This window comes from Balaenoptera borealis (genome assembly GCF_965194805.1).
Source record: "Balaenoptera borealis genome assembly, chromosome: 16".
NCBI classification, from domain to species: domain Eukaryota; kingdom Metazoa; phylum Chordata; class Mammalia; order Artiodactyla; family Balaenopteridae; genus Balaenoptera; species Balaenoptera borealis.
This window is the reverse complement of record NC_138872.1, coordinates 29,035,677-29,058,260: the sequence shown is the minus strand read 5'-3', so window position 1 is coordinate 29,058,260 and position 22,584 is coordinate 29,035,677. Positions and strand designations below refer to the sequence as shown.

The 22,584-nt window shown below is 40.5% G+C and overlaps 1 protein-coding gene across 1 annotated transcript; it reads right to left on the bottom strand.

Annotated features, from left to right (window-relative positions):
- Positions 1–13,440: 13,440 nt before the first annotated feature.
- LOC309614229 (signal-regulatory protein beta-1-like) lies at positions 13,441–21,062 on the bottom strand (the record flags this gene model as incomplete). The annotated part of the gene is made up of 3 exons (XM_082362319.1): positions 13,441–16,350; positions 19,286–19,685; positions 21,048–21,062. The coding sequence occupies 3 exons, from the start codon at positions 21,060–21,062 to the stop codon at positions 15,860–15,862; spliced, it is 906 nt and encodes a 301-aa protein (XP_082218445.1). The 3' UTR covers positions 13,441–15,859.
- Between the last annotated feature and the right edge of the window lie 1,522 nt (positions 21,063–22,584).

The following is a 22,584-nucleotide window of genomic DNA, read 5'->3' as shown; positions in this document are numbered from 1 at the left end:
CTACAGGCATCATGGGAAGTGGGCCTCCTGGATCGGTCCTTTAGAATAAGACAGGAGGGGACAAGGGTCCCATGTCACTGAGGAGGGACTTGCAGTGTCAGTGACCTGCAGAGTAAGCAGGGAGCTGGGCAAAGCCTTTGTTCTTCTCAAACTTCTCCTCAGAGACCACCTCATCAATATTCTCTCCCTCTCTATCTCCCTCTTTAAATGCTCCCCCCCCCCACCAAAACTGCCCAGGTCAGGAGAGCCTGCATCTTTGTGCATCCTCAGACTGGAGCTATGAGAGGCAGAGGAAGGTTGAAGGAATTGGGGTGCAGCTCTCAGGAATCCTCTGGATCCAACATGCCTTCAAGGCAGAGGAGAAATGGGAGCACCTCATGTCTTCTCCTCATAGTGCCCCCTGTTGGCCTGCAGTTCCACCCCTAGGAGCCCAAGCCTTATCTGGGGTCCCCCATTTACCTGGAAGGGAGGGTCCTCTTGAAGGCATAGATGATGGAAATTATAGTCAGGGGAAACAACTTCCAGCCAAGCAGGAAGAGGGTCCCAAAGAGAGAGCTGGATGCTCTGGCACCTGGTGACAGGAAGATATCAGGATGAACCTGGCTTCCTGCTCCCATCACTCAACCACCAGGGAGGCTCAGTCCACCCCAGACTCAAGTACCAAGACTACACCTTGGTCTTGGAGGGAATCACCTCCCCTCTCTGAGCCTCAGTTTTCTCATCTTTAAAATGGGGACCAAGGGGGGAGGAGTCAAGATGGTGGAATAGGAGGATGTGAAATTCATCTCTCCTCACAAGTACATCAAGAATACATCTGCAAATGGAACAATTCTCACAGAGCACCTGCTGAACATTAGCAGAAGACTTCGGACACCTAAAAGGACAGTGAAAATCCCCACACAACTGGGTAGGATGACAGAAAAAAAAAAAAAGAAGAGGAAATGAGAAGGGACCAGCACCCTGGCATGGAGCTGAAGGTGATTAGAGGTTCCTGCACTCAGAAAAACCCCCTCACAGTGGGGAAATCAGCTGGGGCAGAAAGATACCTTCGAGAGATCAGAGGGGAATGCAGTGGCCGGCCTGTGAAAGGCAGGGCAAAGTAAGAACTGCACACATGGTCTGAGCTGCAGCCCTGCACACCTCAGCCTGAGCTGTGTGTCTCCTGTTGCAAAGGGGGGCTGGGTGCTGGAAAGTGGGGTTTGGAACGTGGACCCAGGGAGGGGACAGCTGTTGGCTGTGAAGAGACAGTCTGAAGGGACACGAGTAAGAGCTCCACAACTAAGAAAGTTTGTGGAAGAAGCCCCGACCACCACAGAAGCAAGGCACCACTGTTGAGTGGTGTGCAAAGGGCAGGGCCACCATTGGAACCCCCTCCCCCAACTTCTTGCTTCTGCCTCTGCCAGCACTGAGAGGGGCACCCATCTGAGCAGGCTCACCTGACCCTCAAACCAAGGCCTCCTCTTCCCATGCAGGCTTCAGGGTCCTGAGTGTCACCCATGCCAAAGCCTCCTCGGGAATCAGCCCTGGGCACCCCAGCCTGAGACAAGAATCTATCAGTGCTGGCAGGGGCTGAGTGCTAAAACGTGGGGTTAAGAGATCAGATCTGGGGAGAGGACCGATGCTGGCTGCATGGAGACAACTTGAGGGGAAGGAAGTGAAGGGCTCCATGGTCAGGAATGCTCCTAGAGGAAGCGTGGTCGGCCTTGGAAATGAGACACCACTGTTTAGTGGTGTGCAAGGGGTGGGTCTGCCATCGCTGCCACACACCAGCCCCTGCCACCATGGGCACTGGGAGGGACTCCCACTAGATCGAGCACACCCCAGTCTGTTGCAACTACCTTCAGGTCTCTGCTGCCTCAGGCATTTCATGCACACCCCAAATGTGGCTGCCTTATGCCTCCCCAGCCTGAGTGAGTAAGTGTGCCCAAATCAGCTGCTACTTTCACCCCCTCTTACCTGGACAGGGAACAGATGACTGAGGGTGGCCCATATGCAGAGGTGGGGCCAAAACCAAAGCTGAGTCCCACAGGTGGTGCGACTAAAGAAGAGGAATGGAAATCTCTCTGTGCAGCTGCACAAACTGCAGATTAAATCCCTGCAATCTGAATGGTAAAAACTGAGTCTGTGGTATATCTGAATGGACAACAAGTGCTCCCACAGCTAAGACCAGTCTAGCTTTAGACAAGTCTAAAGCTAGACTGGTGGACTCTGGGGATAGGTACACAAGGGAGTTGAGCCAGGTGAGAGTCTGAGCTGCCCCCACAGTGCCCACAGTGGGTCCAGAGACCTACCTGGAGGTATTGGACAGCCTCCTGGGTAGGCAGGGGTTGGCTGTGACTCACTGTGGGGGCAAGGACACTGAGAGCAGAGGCACCAAGAAAATATTATTATTAATATTATTCTTTGTTTTGTATTGTTATGTTGCTGTTATTATTTTTTATTTATTTTTCTTTTTTTAAGTTTTAATATATTTTTAATTTTTCTATTTCACTTTACTTTTTTGTTCCGTTGTGTTTTTTATATTGTTTTTGTTCTTTGTTCTGTTTTGCTTTTATCTTTTTTTATTGTTTTTGTGTTTGTTTTTTGTTTTCTGTGCTTTTTTTTTAGTTTGCTTTCTGTTTTTGTTCTGTTTATTTTTTGCTTTTGTTAATTTAGTCTTTATTGATTGTTTTCATTTGGAGGTTCATTCATTTGTTTGGGTGTTCTCTTCTTTTTTTTCTCTTTTGTTTTTTCTGTTTGTTCTGTTTGGTTTTGCTTTTATCGTTTCTCTTTGGTTTTCTTTGTTTTCTTTCTTTTTTTTTTCTTTGTTGTTGTTGCAGTTTTATGGTTTTGTTTTTGCTATTTCTCTTGGTTTTCTTTGTCTATTTTCTTTTCCTTTTTTTTTCTGGCCTCACCTTGTGGCTTGCGGGGTCTTGGTTCCCTGACCAGGGGTCAGGCCTGGTCCTCCAGGGTGGGAGTGCCAAGTCCAGGATGCTGGACCATCAGAGAATTCCCAGCCCCAGGGTATATTAAATGGCATGTGATGTCCTGGAGGGCTCCATCTCAACACCAACACCCAGCTCCACCCAACAGCCTGCAAGTGCCAGTGCTGGAATTCTTCATGCTAAACAACCAGCAAGACAGGAACACAGCCCCATCCAACAGCAGACAGGCTGCCTAAAATCATACTAAGCTCACAGACACCCCAAAACACACCACCTGATGTGGCCCTACCCATCTGAGGGAAAAGCCTCAGCTCCACCCACCAGAGTGCAGGCGCCAGTCCCTCCCACCAGGAAGCCTACACAAGCCACTGGACAAACCTCCCCACCAGGGGCAGACACTAGAAGCAAGAGGAACAACTACCCTGCAGCCTGTGGAAAGGGACCACAAACACAGTAAGTTAGACAAAATCAGATGACAGAGAAATATGTTGCAGATGAAGGAGCAAGGTGAAAACCTACAAGACCAAATAAATGAAGAGGAAATAGGCATCTACCTGAAAAAGAATTCATAGTAAGGATAGTAAAGATGATCCAAGATCTTAGAAATAGAATGGAGGCATGGATCAAGGAAATACAAGAAACGTTTAAAAAGGACCTAGAAGAAATAAAAAATCAGTGATGAACAACACAACAACTGAAATGAAGAACACACTAGAAGCAATTAATAGCAGAAAAACTGAGGAAGAAGAGCGAATAAGTGAGCTGAAAGATAGAATGGTGGAAATAACTGTCATGGAGCAGAATAAAGAAAGAAGAATGAAAAAAAATGAAGACAGTCTCAGAGACCTCTGGGACATCATTAAACATACCAACATTCAAATTGTATGGGTCCCAGAAGAAGAGAAAGAGAAAGGGGCTGAGAAAAATATTTGAAGAGATTATAGTCAAAAACTTTCCTAACATGGGAAAGGAAATAGTCACTCAAGTCCAAGAAGTGCAGAGAGTCCCATAATGGATAAACCCCAGGAGAAACATGCTGAGGTACATATTAATGAAGCTAACAAAAATTAAATACAAAAAAAATATTAAAAGCAGTGAGGGAAAAGCAACAAATAACACACAAGGGAACCCCCATAAGGTTATCAGTTGATTTTTCAACAGAAACTCTGCAGGCCAGATGAGAGTGGCAGGATATATTGAAAGTGATGAAAGAGAAAAACCTACAACAAACATTACTCTACCCAGCAAGGATCTCATTCAGATTCAATGGAGAAATCAAAAGCTTTACAAAGAGCAGAAGGTAAGGGAATTCAGCAACACCAAACCAGCTTTACAACAAATGCTAAAGGAACTTCTCTAGGCAGGAAACAGAAGAGAAGAAAAAGACCTACAATAACAAACCCAAAGCATTAAAGAAATTGGTAAAAGGAACATACATATTGATAATTACATTAACTGTAAATGGATTAAATGTTTCAACCAAAAGACACACTGGCTGCTTAGATACAGAACCAAGACCCATATATACGCTGTCTACAAGAGACCCACTTCAGACCTAGGGATACATACGACTGAAAGTGAGGAGATGGAAAAAGATATTCCATGCAAATGGAAATCAAAAGAAAACTGGAGTAGCAATACTCATGTCAGACAAATAGACTTTAAAATAAAGGCTATTATAAGAGACAAGGAAGGACACTACATAATGATCAATTGACCAACCCAAGAAGATATAACAATTGTAAATATTTATGCACCCAACATAGGAGCACCACAATACATAAGGCAAATGCTAACAGCCATAAAAGGGGGAGTCGAGAGTAACAAAATAATAGTGGGGGGCTTTAACACCCCACTTACACCAATGGACAGATCACCCAGGCAGAAAATTAATAAGACGACACAAGCCTTAAATGATATGTGAGACCAGATATACTTAATTGATATTTACAGGAAATTCCATCCAAAAGCAGCAGTCTACATTTTCTTCTCAAGTGCACACGGAATATTCTCCAGGATAGATCACATCTTGGGTCATAAATGAAGCCTCAGTAAATTTAAGAAAATTGAAATTGTATCAAGCATCTTTTCTGAACACAACGCTAGGAGATTAGAAATCAATTACAGGAAAAATAATGTAAAAACACAAACACATGGAAGCTAAAAAACATGTTACTAAGTAATCAATGGATCACTGAAGAAATCAAAAAGGATATCAAACAATAGTTAGAGACAAATGACAATGAAAACACGATGACCTAAAACCTATAGGATGCAGCAAAAGAAGTTCTAACAGGGAAGTTTATAGCAATACAATCTTACCTAAGAAACAATAAAAATCTCATATAGAAACCTAACATTACACTTAAAGCAACTAGAGAAAGAAAAACAAACAAAACCCAAAGTTAGTAGAAGGTAAGAAATCATAAAGATCAGAGTGAAAATCAATGAGATAGAGATGAAGAAAACAACAGCAAAAATCAATGAAACTAAAAGCTGGTTCTTTAAGAAGATAAACAAAACTGATAAACCTTTAGCCAGACTCATCAAGAAAAAAAGGGAGAGGATTCAAATCAATAAAATTTGAAATGAAAAAGGAGAAGTTACAATGGACACCACAGAAATACAAAAGATCATAAGAGATTACTACAAGCAAATATACACCAATAAAATGGACAATCTAGAAAAAAATGGACACATTCTTAGAAAGGTACAACCTTCCAAGACTGAACCAGGAAGAAATAGAAAATATGAACAGACCAATCACAAGTACTGAAATTGAAACTCTGATTAAAAATCTTCCAACAGACAAAAGCCCAAGACCAGATGGCTTCACAGACGAATTCTATCAAACATTTAAAGAACTAACACCTATCCTTCTCAAACTCTTCCAAAGAAATTGCAGAGGAAGGAACACTCCCAAAGACATTCTACCAGGCCACCACCACCCTGATACCAAAACCAGACAAAGATGTCACAAAAAAAGAATATTACAAGCCAAAATTACTGATGAACATAAGAGCAAAAATCCTCAACAAAATATTAGCAAATAGGATCCAACAACACATTAAAAGAGTTATACACCATGATCAAGTGGGATTTATTCCAAGGATGCAAGGATTCCTTAATACCCAAAAAACAATCAGTGTGATACATCACATCAACAAATTAAAGAATAAAAACCATATGGTCATCTCAATAGATGCAGAAAAAACATTTGACAAAATTCAGTACCCATTTATGGTAAAAAATTCTCCAGAAAGTTGGTGTAGAGGGAACCTACCTCAACATAATAAAGGTCATATACGACAACCCACAGCAAACATCATTCTCAGTGGTGAAAAACTGAAAGTATTCCTCTAAGACCAGGAACAAGACAAGGATGTCCACTCTCGCCAACATTATTCAAAATAGTTCTGGAAGACTTAGTCACGGCAATCACGCAGAAGAAAAAAATATAAAAGGAATCCAAACAGGAAAAGAAGTAAATCTGTCACTGTTTGCAGATGACATGATACTACACATAGAAAATCCTTAAGATGCCACCAGAAAATGACTAGAGTAAATCAATGAATTTAGTAGATTTGCAGGATACAAAATTAATAAACAGAAACCTCACGTTCTTATACACTGATGACAAAAGATCAGAAAGAGAAATTAAGGAAACAATTCCATTTACCATTGCAAAAAAAGAATAAAATACCTAGGAATAAATCTACCTAAGGAGGCAAAAGATCTATACTCAAAAACTATAAGACACTGATTAATGAAATCAAACATGACACAAATGGAGAGATATATCATGTTCTCAGATTGGAAGAATCTATTGAGAAAATGACTATACTACCCAAAGTAATCTACAGATTCAGTGTAACCCTGATCAAGTTACCAATAGCATTTTTCACAGAATTAGAACAAAAAATTTACAATTTGTATGGAAACACAAGAGATCCCGAATACCCAAAGCAATGTTGAGAAAGAAAAATGGAGCTGGAGGAATCAGGCTCCCTGACTTCAGACTATACTACAAAACTACAGTAATCAAGACAGTATGGTACTGGCACAAAAACAGAAATATAGATCAATGGAACAGGATACAAAGCTCAGAGGTAAACCCACAGACATATGGTCATCTAATCTATGACAAAGGAGGCAAGAATATACAATGGAGAAAAGACTCCCACTTCCATAAGTGGTGCTGGGAAAACTGGACAGCTACATGTAAAAGAATGAAATTAGAACACTCCCTAACACCATACAGAAAAATAAAATCAAAATGAATTAAAGACCTAAATGTAAGGGCAGACACTATAAAACACTTAGAGGAAAACATAGGCAGAACTTTCTTTGACATAAATCGCAACAAGATCTTTTTTGATCTTGCCACCTCCTAGAGTAATGAAAATAAAAGCAAAAATAAGCAAATGGGACCTAATGAAACTTAAAAGCTTTTGCACAGCAAAGGAAACCATAAACAAGATGAAAAGACAACCCTCAGGATGGGAGAAAATATTTGCAAACGAAGCAACTGACAAAGTATTTATCTCCAAAATATACAACCAGCTCATGCAGCTCAGTATCAAAAAAAAACAACCCAATCAAAAAATGGATGGAAGACATAAATAGACATTTCTCCAAAGAAGATGTACAGATGGCCAAGAGACACATGAAAAGATGCTCAACATCACTAAATATTAGAGAAATGTAAATCAAAACTACAATGTGGTATCACCTCACACCAGTCAGAATGGCTGTCATAAAAAAATCTACAAACAATAAATGTTGGAGAGGGTGTGGAGAAAAGGGAACCCTCTTAAACTGTTGGTGGGAAAGTAAATTGATACAACCACTATGCAGATCAGTATGGAGCTTTCTTAAAAAGCTAGAACTACCATATGACCTAGCAATCCTACTCTTGGGCATATACCCAAAGAAAACCATAATTCAAAAAGATACATGCACCCCAATGTTCATTGCAGCACTATTTACAATAGCCAGGACATGGAAGCAACCTAAATGTCCATCAGCAGAGGAATGGATAAAGAAGATGTGGTACATATAACAATGGAATATTACTCAGCCATAAAAAGGAAAGAAATTGTGCCATTACAGAGATGTGGATGGACCTAGAGGCTGTCATACAGAGTGAAGTAAGTCAGAAAGAGAAAAACAAATATCATATATTAACACATATATGTTGGAATCTAGAAAAATGGTATAGATGAACTTATTCGAAAAGCAGAAATAGAGACACAGATGCAGAGAACAAACATATGGATACCAAGGGGGAAAGGGAGGGCGGGATGAAATGGGAGGTTGGGATTGACTTATATACAGTACTATGTATAAAATAGGTAACTAATAAGAACCTACTGTATAGCACAGGAAACTCTACTTGGTGCTCTGTGGTGACCTAAATGGGAGGAAATCCAGAAAAAGAGGGGATATATGTATATGTATAGCTGATCAACTTTGCTGTACAGCAGAAACTAACACAACATTGTAAAGCAACTATACTCCAATTTTTTAAAAAAAGATACAATTGTGCTGTAAACCTAGAACTTTCAGGTTTCTCATTCATGTGAATAGGCAATAGATTTTCCTAGATATACAAGGGCTCAGGAAATATTACATGCAGAGACTCTTCTTCAAAAAAATTACTTGAAAATACACTCTAGCTGACCAAGAGGTTAACAAAATTAATATTTCCAGTTTTTTTTTTGTTTTTTTTGTTTTGTTTGCTTGTTTTTTTATACTGCAGGTTCTTATTAGGCATCAATTTTATACACATCAGTGTATACATGTCAATCCCAATCACCCAATTCAGCACACCACCATCCCCACCCCACTGCAGTTTTCCCCCCTTGGTGTCCATATGTCCATTCTCTACATCTGTGTCTCAACTTCTGCCCTGCAAACTGGCTCATCTGTACAATTTTTCTAGGTTCCACATACATGCATTAATATACGATATTTGTTTTTCTCTTTCTGACTTGCTTCACTCTGTATGACAGTCTCTAGATCCATCCACGTCTCAACAAATGACTCAATTTCGTTCCTTTTTATGGCTGAGTAATATTCCATTGTATATATGTACCACACCTTCTTTATCCATTCGTCTGTTGATGGGCATTTAGGTTGCTTCCATGACCTGGCTATTGTAAATAGTGCTGCAGTGAACATTGGGGTGCATGTATCTTTTTGAATTATGGTTTTCTTTGGGTATATGCCCAAGAGTAGGATTGCTAGGTCATATGGTAGTTCTAGTTTTTTAAGAAAGCTCCATACTGATCTGCATAGTGGTTGTATCAATTTACTTTCCCACCAACAGTTTAAGAGGGTTCCCTTTTCTCCACACCCTCTCCAACATTTATTGTTTGTAGATTTTTTTATGACAGCCATTCTGACTGGTGTGAGGTGATACCACATTGTAGTTTTGATTTACATTTCTCTAATATTTAGTGATGTTGAGCATCTTTTCATGTGTCTCTTGGCCATCTGTACATCTTCTTTGGAGAAATGTCTATTTATGTCTTCCATCCATTTTTTGATTGGGTTGTTTTTTTTTGATACTGAGCTGCATGAGCTGGTTGTATATTTTGGAGATAAATACTTTGTCAGTTGCTTCGTTTGCAAATATTTTCTCCCATCCTGAGGGTTGTCTTTTCATCTTATTTATGGTTTCCTTTCCTGTGTAAAAGCTTTTAAGTTTCATTAGGTCCCATTTGTTTATTTTTGTTTTTATTTCCATTACTCTAGGAGGTAGGTCAAAAAAGATCTTGCTGTGATTTATGTCAAAGAATGTTTTACCTATGTTTTCCTCTAAGAGTTTTATACTGCCCAGTCTTACATTTAGGTCTCTAATCAATTTTGAGTTTATTTTTGTGTATGGTGTTAGCGAGTGTTCTAATTTCATTCTTTTACATATAGCTGTCCAGCTTTCCCAGCACCACTTATTGAAGAGACTGTCTTTTCTCCATTGTATATCTTTGCCTCCTATGTCATAGATTAGTTGACCATAGGTGTGTGGGTTAATCTCTGGGCTTTCTATCTTGTTCCATTGATCTATGTTTCTGTTTTTGTGCCAGTACCATATTGTCTTGATTACTGTAGCTTTGTAGTATAGTCTGAAGTCAGGGAGTCTGATTCCTCCAGATCCACTTTTTTGCCTCAAGACTGCTTTGGCTCTTCAGGGTCTTTTGTGTCTCCATACAAATTTTAAGATGATTTGTTCTAGCTCCATAAAAAATGCCATTGGTAATTTGATAGGGATTGCATTGAATCTGTAGATTGCTTTGGGTAGTATATTCATTTTCACAATGTTGATTCTTCCAATCCAAGAACATGGTATATCTCTCCATCTGTTGGTATCATCTTTAATTTCTTTCATCAGTGTCTTAGAGTTTTCTGCATACAGGTCTTTTGTCTCCCTAGGTAGGTTTATTCCTAGGTATTTTATTCTTTTTGTTGCAATGGTAAATGGGAGTGTTTCCATAATTTCTCTTTCAGATTTTTCATCATTAGTGTATAGGAATGCAAGAGATTTCTGTGCATTAATTTTGTATCCTGCAACTTTACCATATTCATTAATTAGCTCTAGCAGTTTTCTGGTGGCAGTTTTAGGATTCTCTATGTATAGTATCATGTCATCCACAAAGAGTGACAGTTTTACTTCTTCTTTTCCAATTTGTATTCCTTTTATTTCTTTTTCTTCTCTGATTGCCGTGGCTAGGACTTCCAGAACTATGTTGAATAATAGTGGTGAGAGTGGACATCCTTGTCTCTTTCCTGATCTTAGAGGAAATGCTTTCAGTTTTTCACCATTGAGAATGATGTTTGCTGTGGGTTTGTCATATATGGCCTTTATTATGTTGAGGTAGGTTCCCTCTATGCCCACTTTCTGGAGAGTTTTTATCATAAATGGGTGTTGAATTTTGTCAAAAGCTTTTTCTGCATCTATTGAGATGATCATATGGTTTTTATTCTTCAATTTGTTAATATGGTGTATCACATTGATTGATTTGCATATATTGAAGAATCCTTGCATCCCTGGGATAAATCCCACTTGATCGTGGTGTATGATCCTTTTAATGTGTTGTTGGATTCTGTTTGCTAGTATTTTGTTGAGGATTTTTGCATCTATATTCATCAGTGATATTGGTCTGTAATTTTCTTTTTTTGTAGTGTCTTTGTCTGGTTTTAGTATCAGGGTGATGGTGGCCTCATAGAATGAGTTTGGGAGTGTTCCTTCCTCTGCAATTTTTTGGAAGAGTTTGAGAAGGATGGGTGTTAGCTCTTCTCTAAATGTTTGATAGAATTCACCTGTGAAGCCATCTGGTCCTGGACTTTTGTTTGTTGGAAGATTTTTAATCACAGTTTCAATTTCATTACTTGTGATTGGTCTGTTCATATTTTCTATTTCTTCCTGGTTCAGTCTTGGAAGGTTATACCTTTCTAAGAATTTGTCCATTTCTTCCAGGTTGTCCATTTTATTGGCATAAAGTTGCTTGTAGTAGTCTCTTAGGATGCTTTGTATTTCTGCGGTGTCTGTTGTAACTTCTCCTTTTTCATTTCTGATTTTATTGATTTGAGTCCTCTCCCTCTTTTTCTTGATGAGTCTGGCTAATGGCTTATCAATTTTGTTTATCTTCTCAAAGAACCAACTTTTAGTTTTATTGATCTTTGCTATTGTTTTCTTTGTTTCTATTTCATTTACTTCTGCTCGGATCTTTATGATTTCTTTCCTTCTGCTAACTTTGGGTTTTGTTTGTTCTTCTTTCTCTAGTTCCTTTAGTTGTAAGGTTAGATTGTTTATTTGAGATTGTTCTTGTTTCTTGACTTAGGCTTGTAGTGATCTCTTGGTTATTTAGTAACGTATTGTTTAGCCTCCATGTGTTTGTCTTTTTTACGGTTTTTTCCCTGTAATTCATTTCTAATCTCATAGCGTTGTGGTCAGAAAAGATGCTTGATATGATTTCAATTTTCTTAAATTTACTGAGGTTTGATTTGTGACCCAAGATGTGATCTATCCTGGAGAATGTTCCATGCGCACTTGAGAAGAACGTGTAATCTGCTGTTTTTGGATGGAATGTCCTATATATATCAATTAAATCTATCTGGTCTATTGTGTCATTTAAAGCTTCTGTTTCCTTATTTATTTTCATTTTGGATGATCTGTCCATTGGTGTAAGTGAGGTGTTAAAGTCCCCCACTATGATTGTGTTACTGTCAATTTCCTCTTTTATAGCTGTTAGCAGTTGCCTTATGTATTGAGGTGCTCCTATGTTGGGTGCATATATATTTATAATTGTTATATCTTCTTCTTGGATTGATCCCTTGATCATTATGTAGTGTCCTTCCTTGTCTCTTGTAACATTCTTTATTTTAAAGTCTATTTTATCTGATATGAGTATAGCTACTCCAGCTTTCTTTTGATTTCCATTTGCATGGAATATCTTTTTCCATCCCCTCACTTGCAGTCTGTATGTGTCCCTAGGTCTAAAGTGGGTCTCTTGTAGACAGCATATATATGGGTCTTGTTTTTGTATCCATTCAGCCAGTCTATGTCTTTTGGTTGGGGCATTTAATCCATTCACGTTTAAGGTAATTATCGATATGTATGTTCCTATGACCATTTTCTTAATTGTTTTGGGTTTGTTTTTGTAGGTCCTTTTCTTCTCTTGTGTTTCCCACTTAGAGGAGTTCCTTTAGCATTTGTTGTAGAGCTGGTTTGGTGGTGCTGAATTGTCTTAGCTTTTGCTTGTCTGTAAAGCTTTTGATTTCTCCATCAAATCTAAATGAGATCCTTGCTGGGTAGAGTAATCTTGGTTGTAGGTTCTTCCCTTTCATCACTTTAAGTATATCATGCCACTCCCTTCTGGCTTGTAGAGTTTCTGCTGAAAAATCAGCTGTTAACCTTATGGGAGTTCCCTTGTATGTTATTTGTCATTTTTCCCTTGCTGCTTTCAATAATTTTTCTTTGTCTTTAATTTTTGCCACTTTGATGACTATGTGTTTCGGCGTGTTTCTCCTTGGGTTTATCCTGTATGGGACTCTCTGTGCTTCCTGGACTTGGGTGGCTATTTCCTTTCCCATGTTAGGGAAGTTTTCGACTATAATCTCTTCAAGTATTTTCTCTGGTCCTTTCTCTCTCTCTTCTCCTTCTGGGACCCCTATAATGCGAATGTTGTTGCGTTTAATGTTGTCCCAGAGGTCTCTTAGGCTGTCTTCATTTCTTTTCATTCTTTTTTCTTTATTCTGTTCCGCAGCAGTGAATGCCACCATTCTGTCTTCCAGGTCACTTATCCGTTCTTCTGCCTCAGTTATTCTGCTATTGATTCCTTCTAGTGTAGTTTTCATTTCAGTTATTGTACTGGTCATCTCTGTTTGTTTGTTCTTTAATTCTTCTAGGTCTTTGTTAATCATTTCTTGCATCTTCTCAATCTTTGCCTCCATTCTTATTCCGAGGTCCTGGATCATCTTCACTATCATTATTCTGAATTGTTTTTCTGGAAGATTGCCTATCACCACTTCATTTAGTTGTTTTTCTGGGATTTTTTCTTGTTCCTTCATCTGGTACATAGCCCTCTGCCTTTTCATCTTGTCCATCTTTCTGTAACTGTGGTTTTTGGTCCACAGGCTGCAGGATTGTAGTTTTTCTTGCTTCTGCTGTCTGCCCTCTGGTGGTTGAGGCTATCTAAGAGGCTTGATGGGAGGCTCTGGTGGTGGGTAGAGCTGACTGTTGCTGTGGCGGTCAGAGCTCAGTAAAACTTTAATCCACTTGACTGTTGATGGGTGGGGCTGGGTTCCCTCCCTGTTGGTTGTTTTGCCTGAGGGAACCCAACACTGGAGCCTACTTGGGCTTTTTGGTGGGGTTAATGGCAGACTCTGGGAGGGCTCACGCCAAGGAGCACTTCCCAGAACCTCCGCTGCCAGAGTCCTTGTCCCCATGGTGAAACAGAGCCATCCCCCGCCTCTGCAGGAGACCCCCCCAACACCAGCAGGTAGGTCTGGTTCAGTCTCCCCCAGGGTCACTGCTCCTTCCCCTGGGTCCCGATGCGCACACTACTTTGTGTGCCCTCCAAGAGTGGGGTCTCTGTTTCCCCCAGTCCTGTCGAAGTCCTGCAATCAATTCCCACTAGGCTTCAAAGTCTGATTCTCTAGGAATTCCTCCTCCCGTTGCCAGACACCCAGGTTGGGAAGCCTGACGTGGGGCTCAGAACCTTCACTCCAGTGGGTGGACTTCTGTGGTATAAGTGTTCGCCAGTCTGTGAGTCACCCACCCAGCAGTTATGGGATTTGATTTTACTCTGATTGTGCCCCTCCTACCGTCTCACTGTGGCTTCTCCTCTGTCCTTGGACGTGGGGTATCCTCCTTGGTGAAGTCCAGGGTCTTCCTGTCAATGATTGTCCAGCAGTCAGTTGTGATTCTGGTGCTCTCGCAAGAGGGAGTGAGAGCACGTCCTTCTACTCTGCCATCTTGGTTAATCCTCAGCAAGATCTCTTCTCAATATTTCCAGTTTTTAACCTATAAAATTTACAGTGATCAAAAGGTTGATAGTACTCAATGCTGGCAAAAATGTGGTGAGACACAGACACTCATTTCTTATTTATAGGAGTGTGAATTTGTGCAAACTCTTTTAGAGGCAATTGGAAATGTCAAACAACATTTGAAATGTTTATATCCTCTGTTAGCTAGCAAACTACAGTCTGCATAGTAGAGGAGGCATAGGATTGTCATGGCAACATCCCAGGGATAGCTGGGGACATCAGTAAGGATGGTGCTAATGGGACAAAACATTTGGTAGACTGTAGAGACAATGGGAATTTCATGACAACTACTTTGGTGCTGAGAGTCCAACTAAGGAGACACAGAAGCTGTGGCTTGTGGGGAAAGGTCAGAAAATAGTAGTGGGCTTGGAAAGCAATGAGAAACCAAGCTCAATTGCCACCTCTCCATCATGAAGGCCTTGAATCAGAGAGAGGACATGAAGAAAGCTATGTCGAATTGGTGAGATCCTATCATATGGGCATCAGAGATAGAGGGAGGGAACCCTGACTGTGAAGAAGAGGACATGCTGAGCATCGAGGCTGTCTCCCTCACATCCATTTTCCCCTCTCCCAGTTATATTCAATCGCGGTGATCCTACATCTCTTGAATGGTTCAGGATCCACTAAGCCATCGAGGACAGGGATTGGTTTAAGAATGGACATATGACCAATGAGAGGTAAGAGGAAGTTTGCTGGGGGCTTCTGAGAAAAGTTTCCTCCCAAGAGAAACCTCCGGAAGACATCCTCAATGTTGTGTCATATTTTCCAGAAGAAAATTTTATTTTCCATTTTGAACTCTTATATAGTTTGAAATTTTGTTATCGTATGCTTATGCTACTTACACAAAATATTTTTATATATTGTTGTAAAATATTTATAAATATTACAGTAAAAGATTTTTGTCATGGGAAGAATATACCACTTTTAATAAGAAAAAAACATATGTTCATGGAAATAATGGGTTTTTTTGGTTTAGGAAAAAAATTAAAATGGGATCATAACACGTATTTTAGAACATATTTGTATCAAGTAAGAGCACATAGCAAAGTACCTAATATGTGCTCAGTAATGGTTGAATCTGAATGGCTTTTGGGTGGTTAGATGGGAATTGGGGAAAGATAATACATCTTATCTTAGTTATTCACAGGAATATCTGGTAAAAGGGATGTGCCGTCAGGATGTAGCTGTGTGATAAAGTGGTGGTTACTGCTCTTTGGTACCTAAGGCATCACAATATGTAGAGGTGGCTGTATATGTTGTTCCATTTTAAAGATGAGGAAACTGAGTTTCAGAAGGTGAAGTGACCTTCCCAAACATGGTAGAGTCAGCAGTTGAACCCAGCCTGACTCCGGGTTCAAGTCTTTAGCTGCTTGGTTATTCCACCCCTATTCACCCAAACTCTCCTGCTGTTCTGTAAGCTCTCTCAGCTGCATGCTGCTCTGGACCAGTGTCTGGGTCTCACACCACACTTGGCAGGTGAACAGCCTTCTGTCCTCCGAGGTGCTGACAAGGATATGACTGTCTTGGCTGAATGTGCCATCTGGGTTCTGGGTGGGGGTGAAGACCTCACAGGTCCTGAAGCATCCTTTCCTCCCTTGCCAGGTGATTTCTATGGCTTCAGGGTAAAACGTTTGCACATGGCAGGTGAGGATGGCCACGTGGAGGCATGGAACACGGTGCACTGACATCTTCACTGTGGGAACAACTGAAACAACAGGGCTTCCTTCATTACTTCTTCCTTCATGTAAATGATGCTCAAGGAGCACCCACACCTTCCTAGACATTGCTCTCAGTTCTTGGGATGCAGCAGTGAGAAAAGGCAGGCAGGTCCTTGCCTCATGGAGCTCCTGCTCTGGTGGGGAGGACAGGGGGAAAAGCAGTCACTTGACCCCCACATGGGTTATGATAGCCTGTAGGGGCACCTGACTTGGTCTGGAGGTGGGAAGGTAGGGAAGGGTTTCTGGAAAAAGTGCAGAAATAGGAAAGATGAATAGGAGTGAACTACATCTGGCTGATTCTATTTTCCATAGATGGCTACTGCAAGCCCACAATGTCATCCAGAACCGTACCACTCCTGATCATTGGGGAGTCTACTTCTGCTCCCCTGAATCCTGGGCGGTACTTTGTGACTAGGAACAGAGTGCAGCAGAGGTGACACTGTGTGAGGTCCAAGGCTGGGTTATAAAAGTTGATGTGGCTTCCACATGGGAATCTTGGGACACTCACCTTGGGAACACAGCCAGCTAGCTCTGAGGAAGCCCAAACTAACATGTGGAAAGATGATAAGAAGAGGCTCATGTAAGAATTGAGGCACCGAGTTCACACCATGTTAGTGATGGAGCCTTCATATGATTCTAGCCTCTGAATCATCCAGCTGAGGTCCCAGGTGTAATAGAGCAGAGACAAGTCATCCCTACTAGGCCCTGTCCAAATTTCCTGAAGTATAGAACATGTGAGCATAATAATTTTGAGGATTTGGAGTAAGTTTAGAATACTGGAATAAGTTTGGGATAATCATGCAGCCCTGGTAGCTGGAACATTAGGCAAAGGGGCTGGAGGAGGACAAGAAGTGGAGAGAGGGCACTGAGATCAGCTGTGTGTGGTAAGTGCATCTCAGGCAGAGGGAAGGGCATAGGCAAGGGCCCTGAGGTGAAGCCTAGCATATTCCAAGGACAGTAAGGTGACCAGGGTGAGTAAGGGAACATGGACGAGATGCAGCCAAATTCATAGCTAATCTGAAGACTGTCTACACTTAACTGCTGCCACAGGTACCCTGGGGGCACATGTGATATCCTAAAGAGTAAATACACAGGTAGTTTAATACAATTAATCTCCAGATCCTGAACCCTCATATGACTCTTTCCTAAAATTGCACACTAAGCCCAGATCCTTCTCTTGCCTCCTGTTTCTCAATTCTCCTTCTCCAACTGTCAAAAAAAAAAAAAGAAAGGAAAAAAAAAAAACAACAGAAAAATCTTCTCCCCATACATTCCGAAACTAACTATGGTGCATTGCCCTTGGTGTAAAGCCTTTGGGACACAAAATAAAAGGACAGTTCAAAATACTGCTGGCCAGAAAGCCTGTTTTAATCAAAACATCATAAGCTCCCCCATCTGTCTCACTGAGCTGCCTTTTTTTAAACACTTACACCCTTAGTTCATAAGGAAAAACCAAATAAATTTAATTTATATACTTTTTTTGATGGTAGTTCTCTGTGTTTTCATAGTTCTCTATGATATGTGTAATGTTGTGGTCCATAAAAGACTCACATAAAAATATGCTACAGTAGTATAAAGTTCTCTGCAGGAATTATAATGGATATACAAATTTAGGAAGAAAAAGGATTGATAAAAATTCTGGTCATTAAGAAAGACCTTGTTTTGTTTGTTGGTGATGGGTGATGCTGGAAATCAAATAACTATGATGTAATTTTTACATTGAACATTTTCAGAGTGAGGTAACATTTGTAATATCCCAGGAGTTATGTCCTGAGGGACTACTTAAGCATATGAGCAAGCTTAGAGCAAGCTTGAGCAAGCTTAGATGCAAAGTCTGACACCACCATAATGGGTTTGTCTTATGAGGTCAGAGCAAGAAAGGTGGGGCGTGGCCTTGCCTGCATTGTTCCCTCCCTTGATACCAAGGTGCATCTAGGAAGCCTGTTTCAAAGGCAGAACTGGCAGCAAAGCAGTGGTGACATGGTGGTCTGGACAAGGGGTTAGGAGCCCACGTGGAGAGTCCAAAGTGGGAGAAACTTCCTTGCTGTGGCCTATAAGAGCTGTGTGATCTGGTCCCTGTCCCTTCTCTCCAGCCATTTCCTTTTTTAGGCACCCCTCTTCTCACTAAGATCCAGCCACATGGGCCTCCTCTCTGCTCCGCAAACATGTCTTACTCTCCACCCAACCCCACCGCAGGGCCTTGCACGTTCTGTTTCTTCTGCCTGGAACACTCTACTCTTAACTTGGCTGACTCTCTTTCATCTTATATGCCTTGGTTCCATCATCACTACTTCAAAAGTATTTCCTTGTAAACTAGATTTCTCCTGTTTTCATCTATTTCAGTAGTCAATTCTTTTCCATTATGGCAAATGTTACAAGTCATAACCGTATATTTGTTTGCATCTTGGATGACGGTGTTCACGTGAGTGTGAACTCAATGATGCAGAACCAGGTCTGTTCTGTTTACCATGGAACCCCCAGCACCTAGAATAATGCACCATGCAGCAGATGCTCAGTAAACACTTGTTAATGAATGAATGAATAAACTCCCACCTCCCAAATACTCTACAGCAGGGATCCCCAACCCCCAGGCCACTGACCTGTATCGGTCCGTGGCTTGTTAGGAATGGGGCCGCACAGCAGGAGGTGAGTGGTGGGCGAGTGAGCAAAGCTTCATCTGTGTTTACAGCTACTCCCCATTGCTCACATTACTGCCTGAGTTCTGTCTCCTGTCAGCATTATGGTGAGTTGTATAATTATTTCATTATATATTACAATGTAATAATAATAGAAATAAAGTGCACAATAAATGTAATGCACGTGAATCATTCCAAAACCATCCCCACCCCTGTCTATGGAAAAACTGTCTTCCATGAAACTGGTGTCTGGTGCCAAAAAGGTTGGGGACCACTGCACTGGAGGGAAGGAAGCTCTGAAAGAGAAGTATGCAATTACAGCATGAAAGGGAATAGGATGGTCATTTAAGATAGGGAAACTCGTACCCACCTCAGGTGGCGTTTGGTGAAGAATGAATGGGAAGACTCAGGTGAGGTGCTCCAAACAGGGAACAGGTGGAGGTCACCTAGGTTGGGCCATGGGGGTAGGTGGGTGGGCCCTTACCTTGAAGGAACTTAGAGATATTCACATGCCCACTGAAGGGACTCGGCAATTCACTGTGAGCCACTTGGCAGGTAACCTGGGAGTGGAGTAAGGACAAGGCAAGGGTCACCAGGGTGGTGCTGATGATGGTGTAAGAGGAAGCATCTGCAGGACGGACGATGAGGGTCTGATGGGCTGGAAGCTCCACACCATTTTCAAACCATTTGAGGTGTATGTTTTTGGGAAAGAAGCCAGTTGATGTGCAAGTGAGATTCACCATCTGGCCTGGGTTGGCCCTGTTGGAGGGGCCAGAAATCTCTGGAAGAGAGGGCTTAGCTTTGATCAAGGCAAGATGGAGAGAGAAGAGAGAGAGATGAAGATGGCAAGTTACTGTCTAGTACAATACTCGCCCTTATGGTTCACCCAGTGAGACATCACCTCAGTCAAGTTCAGTTTTCTCCTCTTCTTCATTTTTATTGTGACTCTTCTTATCGTGAGAGCTTGCCAGCTGGCCTCACTGATTTGTTTCTCCACTTTTGTACCCACACTCAGAAACCAGACCATGGTGATCTTGCTAAAATGCAGATCCAACCATGTCATCCCGCCTCCCTCTCTCCCTACTTTCCTCTCTCCCCGAAGTACATTGTTTTAAAAGTCATATAAGGTGTTTCATGGAAAACATCAGACCCCTAGCTTCCTCTCCTTAAAAATTATAGACCAACCACTTTTTAACTATTTTAGCTGATTCTTTGGACATTTCTCTCTGTGTTTCTAAGTAATCTGCTTATATTATTATTTATCTCTCTGTGTCATATGTTATGGATAGACCTACTACTATAGAAGGTAATGATTTAGCTCTCTTACATCTCCCTCCACCTGCCATTCACACCTCCTATCATGGAGACATCCAATGCTTTGATTTTATGCAGATTAAACACTTTATCAATGTCATTATGACCAAAGGATAATTGTTCACAGCTGGGTCATGTAATATATTGTGATTGTATTTCCTTTCTTGTACAACTTTTTGTTTTCCCAGGAGTTTTTAAGTGTCTCATCCTTTTCATTGGTTAATTTTCTATAAACCTGTAACAACTTTATCCCCAAGCTTTTTCCGAGATGGGTATCACTCCTCCTAGTATTTTTGAAAATACTTAGTATTGTAGTGGACTTCAGTTTGGGGTACATGTATACCTAAAAGTGCACAAAGACTTTGCAGGGCATCTATATGCTTGTATTAAAACACAACTTTTATTACAGTAATTTGTAAAAACACCTAAAAGTAGGAAGTATTCATCATGAGACTAACAGTTATCAACAGATAGCCAATCTTGTTTCATCTTTACTTCACCTACCATCCACTGGATTATCTTAAAACAAATACCAGGCACTCTATCATTTCACTCACTACTACCTTAGCATTTATATTTAAGAGTTAAGAATTCTTTTTAAAATGTAATATAAATGCCATTATCACACTTAAAATTTAGTAATTCCTTAATATCATCTAGCACTCCCATTACCTCTGCCTTTATTAGGTGATATTATTCTTTGCTTCATTAACTCTTTTTTTTTTTTTTCATTAACTCTTGACATACCGTTCTTTTTAAAAGTTTTTTGAAAATGTATTTTATTTTCTTTTTTTATACAATTTTTAAAAGTTACAATCCATTTACAGTTATTAAAAAATATTGGCTATATTCCTCATATTGTATAATACGTCCTTGTAGCCTATCTTACACCCAATACTTTGTACCTCCCACTCCGTCATCCTTATATTGCCCCCTTCCTCCACTGGTAACCAGTAACTTGTTCTCTATATCTGCATCTGCTTCTTTTTTGTTTTATTTACTAGTTTGTTGTATTTTTTAGATTCCACATGTAAGTGATATCATATGGTATTTGTCTTTGTCTGTCTGACTTATTTCCCTTAGCATAATGCCCTCCAAGTCCATCTAGATTGCTACTAATGGCAAAATTTCATTCTTTTTTATGAGTGAATAGTATTCCATTGTGTGTGTGTGTATCTTATGGAAAAACCCAAATGAACTTTTTGGCCAACCCACCTCTTCTTTATCCAGTCATTTGTTGATGAACACTTAGGTTGCTTCCATACCTTGACAATTGTAAATAATGCCACTATGAACATTGGGGTGCATGTATCTTAGGTATTAAATTAGTGTTTTTGTTTTTTTCAGATATATAGCCAGGGGTGGAATTGCTGGATCATAGGATAATTCTATTTTTAGTTTTTTAAGGAACTTCTGTACTGTCCACAGTGGCTGTACCAATTGACATTCCCACCAACAGTGTATGAGGGTTCCCTTTTCTCCACATCCTCGCCAACATTTGTTATTTGTGTTCTTTTTGATGATAGCCATTCTCACATGTGTGAGATTGACATACAACTCTTACAGGAAAGGCATGGTAAATGCCTTTGTTTATTATTTGGCATTCATAACAATGAGTTGGTGTCTTAGTAATCTCCAAAAGCGACCATTGACGTTTCTTTAATTTTCATACCATTGTGATAACATCATTTTTAACATTGATGGATGTCAATATATTGTAATTTTATCTTTTTAATGCTCAAACTGCCCCATCTGTGGGAGTCTCCTTTAAGTTAGTTCCTGAGTCTTTTTATATAACTTCACTTGATATTGCTTCCTTACTTCTGTACAACAAAATATTCCAAGCTCATTTTGCATATTTCCTGTCCATGGTCTGAAATCAATCATTTCCCTAAGGAGACATGGTTCTTTTTAGTGGTAGTGCTATTTAGAGACCATAATCTGTGTACTAGCAGTGTTTATTACTACTGGGTTGTCATAGCTACCAGGTCATTTTGGTGGACACAGTGATGAAGTATATTTTTTTTTAGGAGAAAGCCAATTCAATTGGGTTAATACTGATAATTCTAATCCAATTTTAAGAAAGCAGTTTTTAAACCTAACTTCTTCGATTATGTCCTGTATCTGTTTCTCATATTGAAAATCCAGTTTCTAAGGACACCAACACAATTACTTATTCACTTCATCCTACAATACAGGGGTCCCCAACCACTGGGCCATGGACTGGTACCAGTCCGCAACCTGTTAGGAACCAGACCACACAGCAGGAGGTGAGCAGCAGGCAAGCAAGCAAAGCTTCATCTGCCGCTCCTCATTGCTCCCCATCGCTCGCATTACCACCTGAACCATCCCCCCCACCCCCATCCATGGAAAACTTGTCTTTCACAAAACCAGTCCCTGGTGCCAAAAAGTTTGGGAACTGCTGCTACAATACATATATAA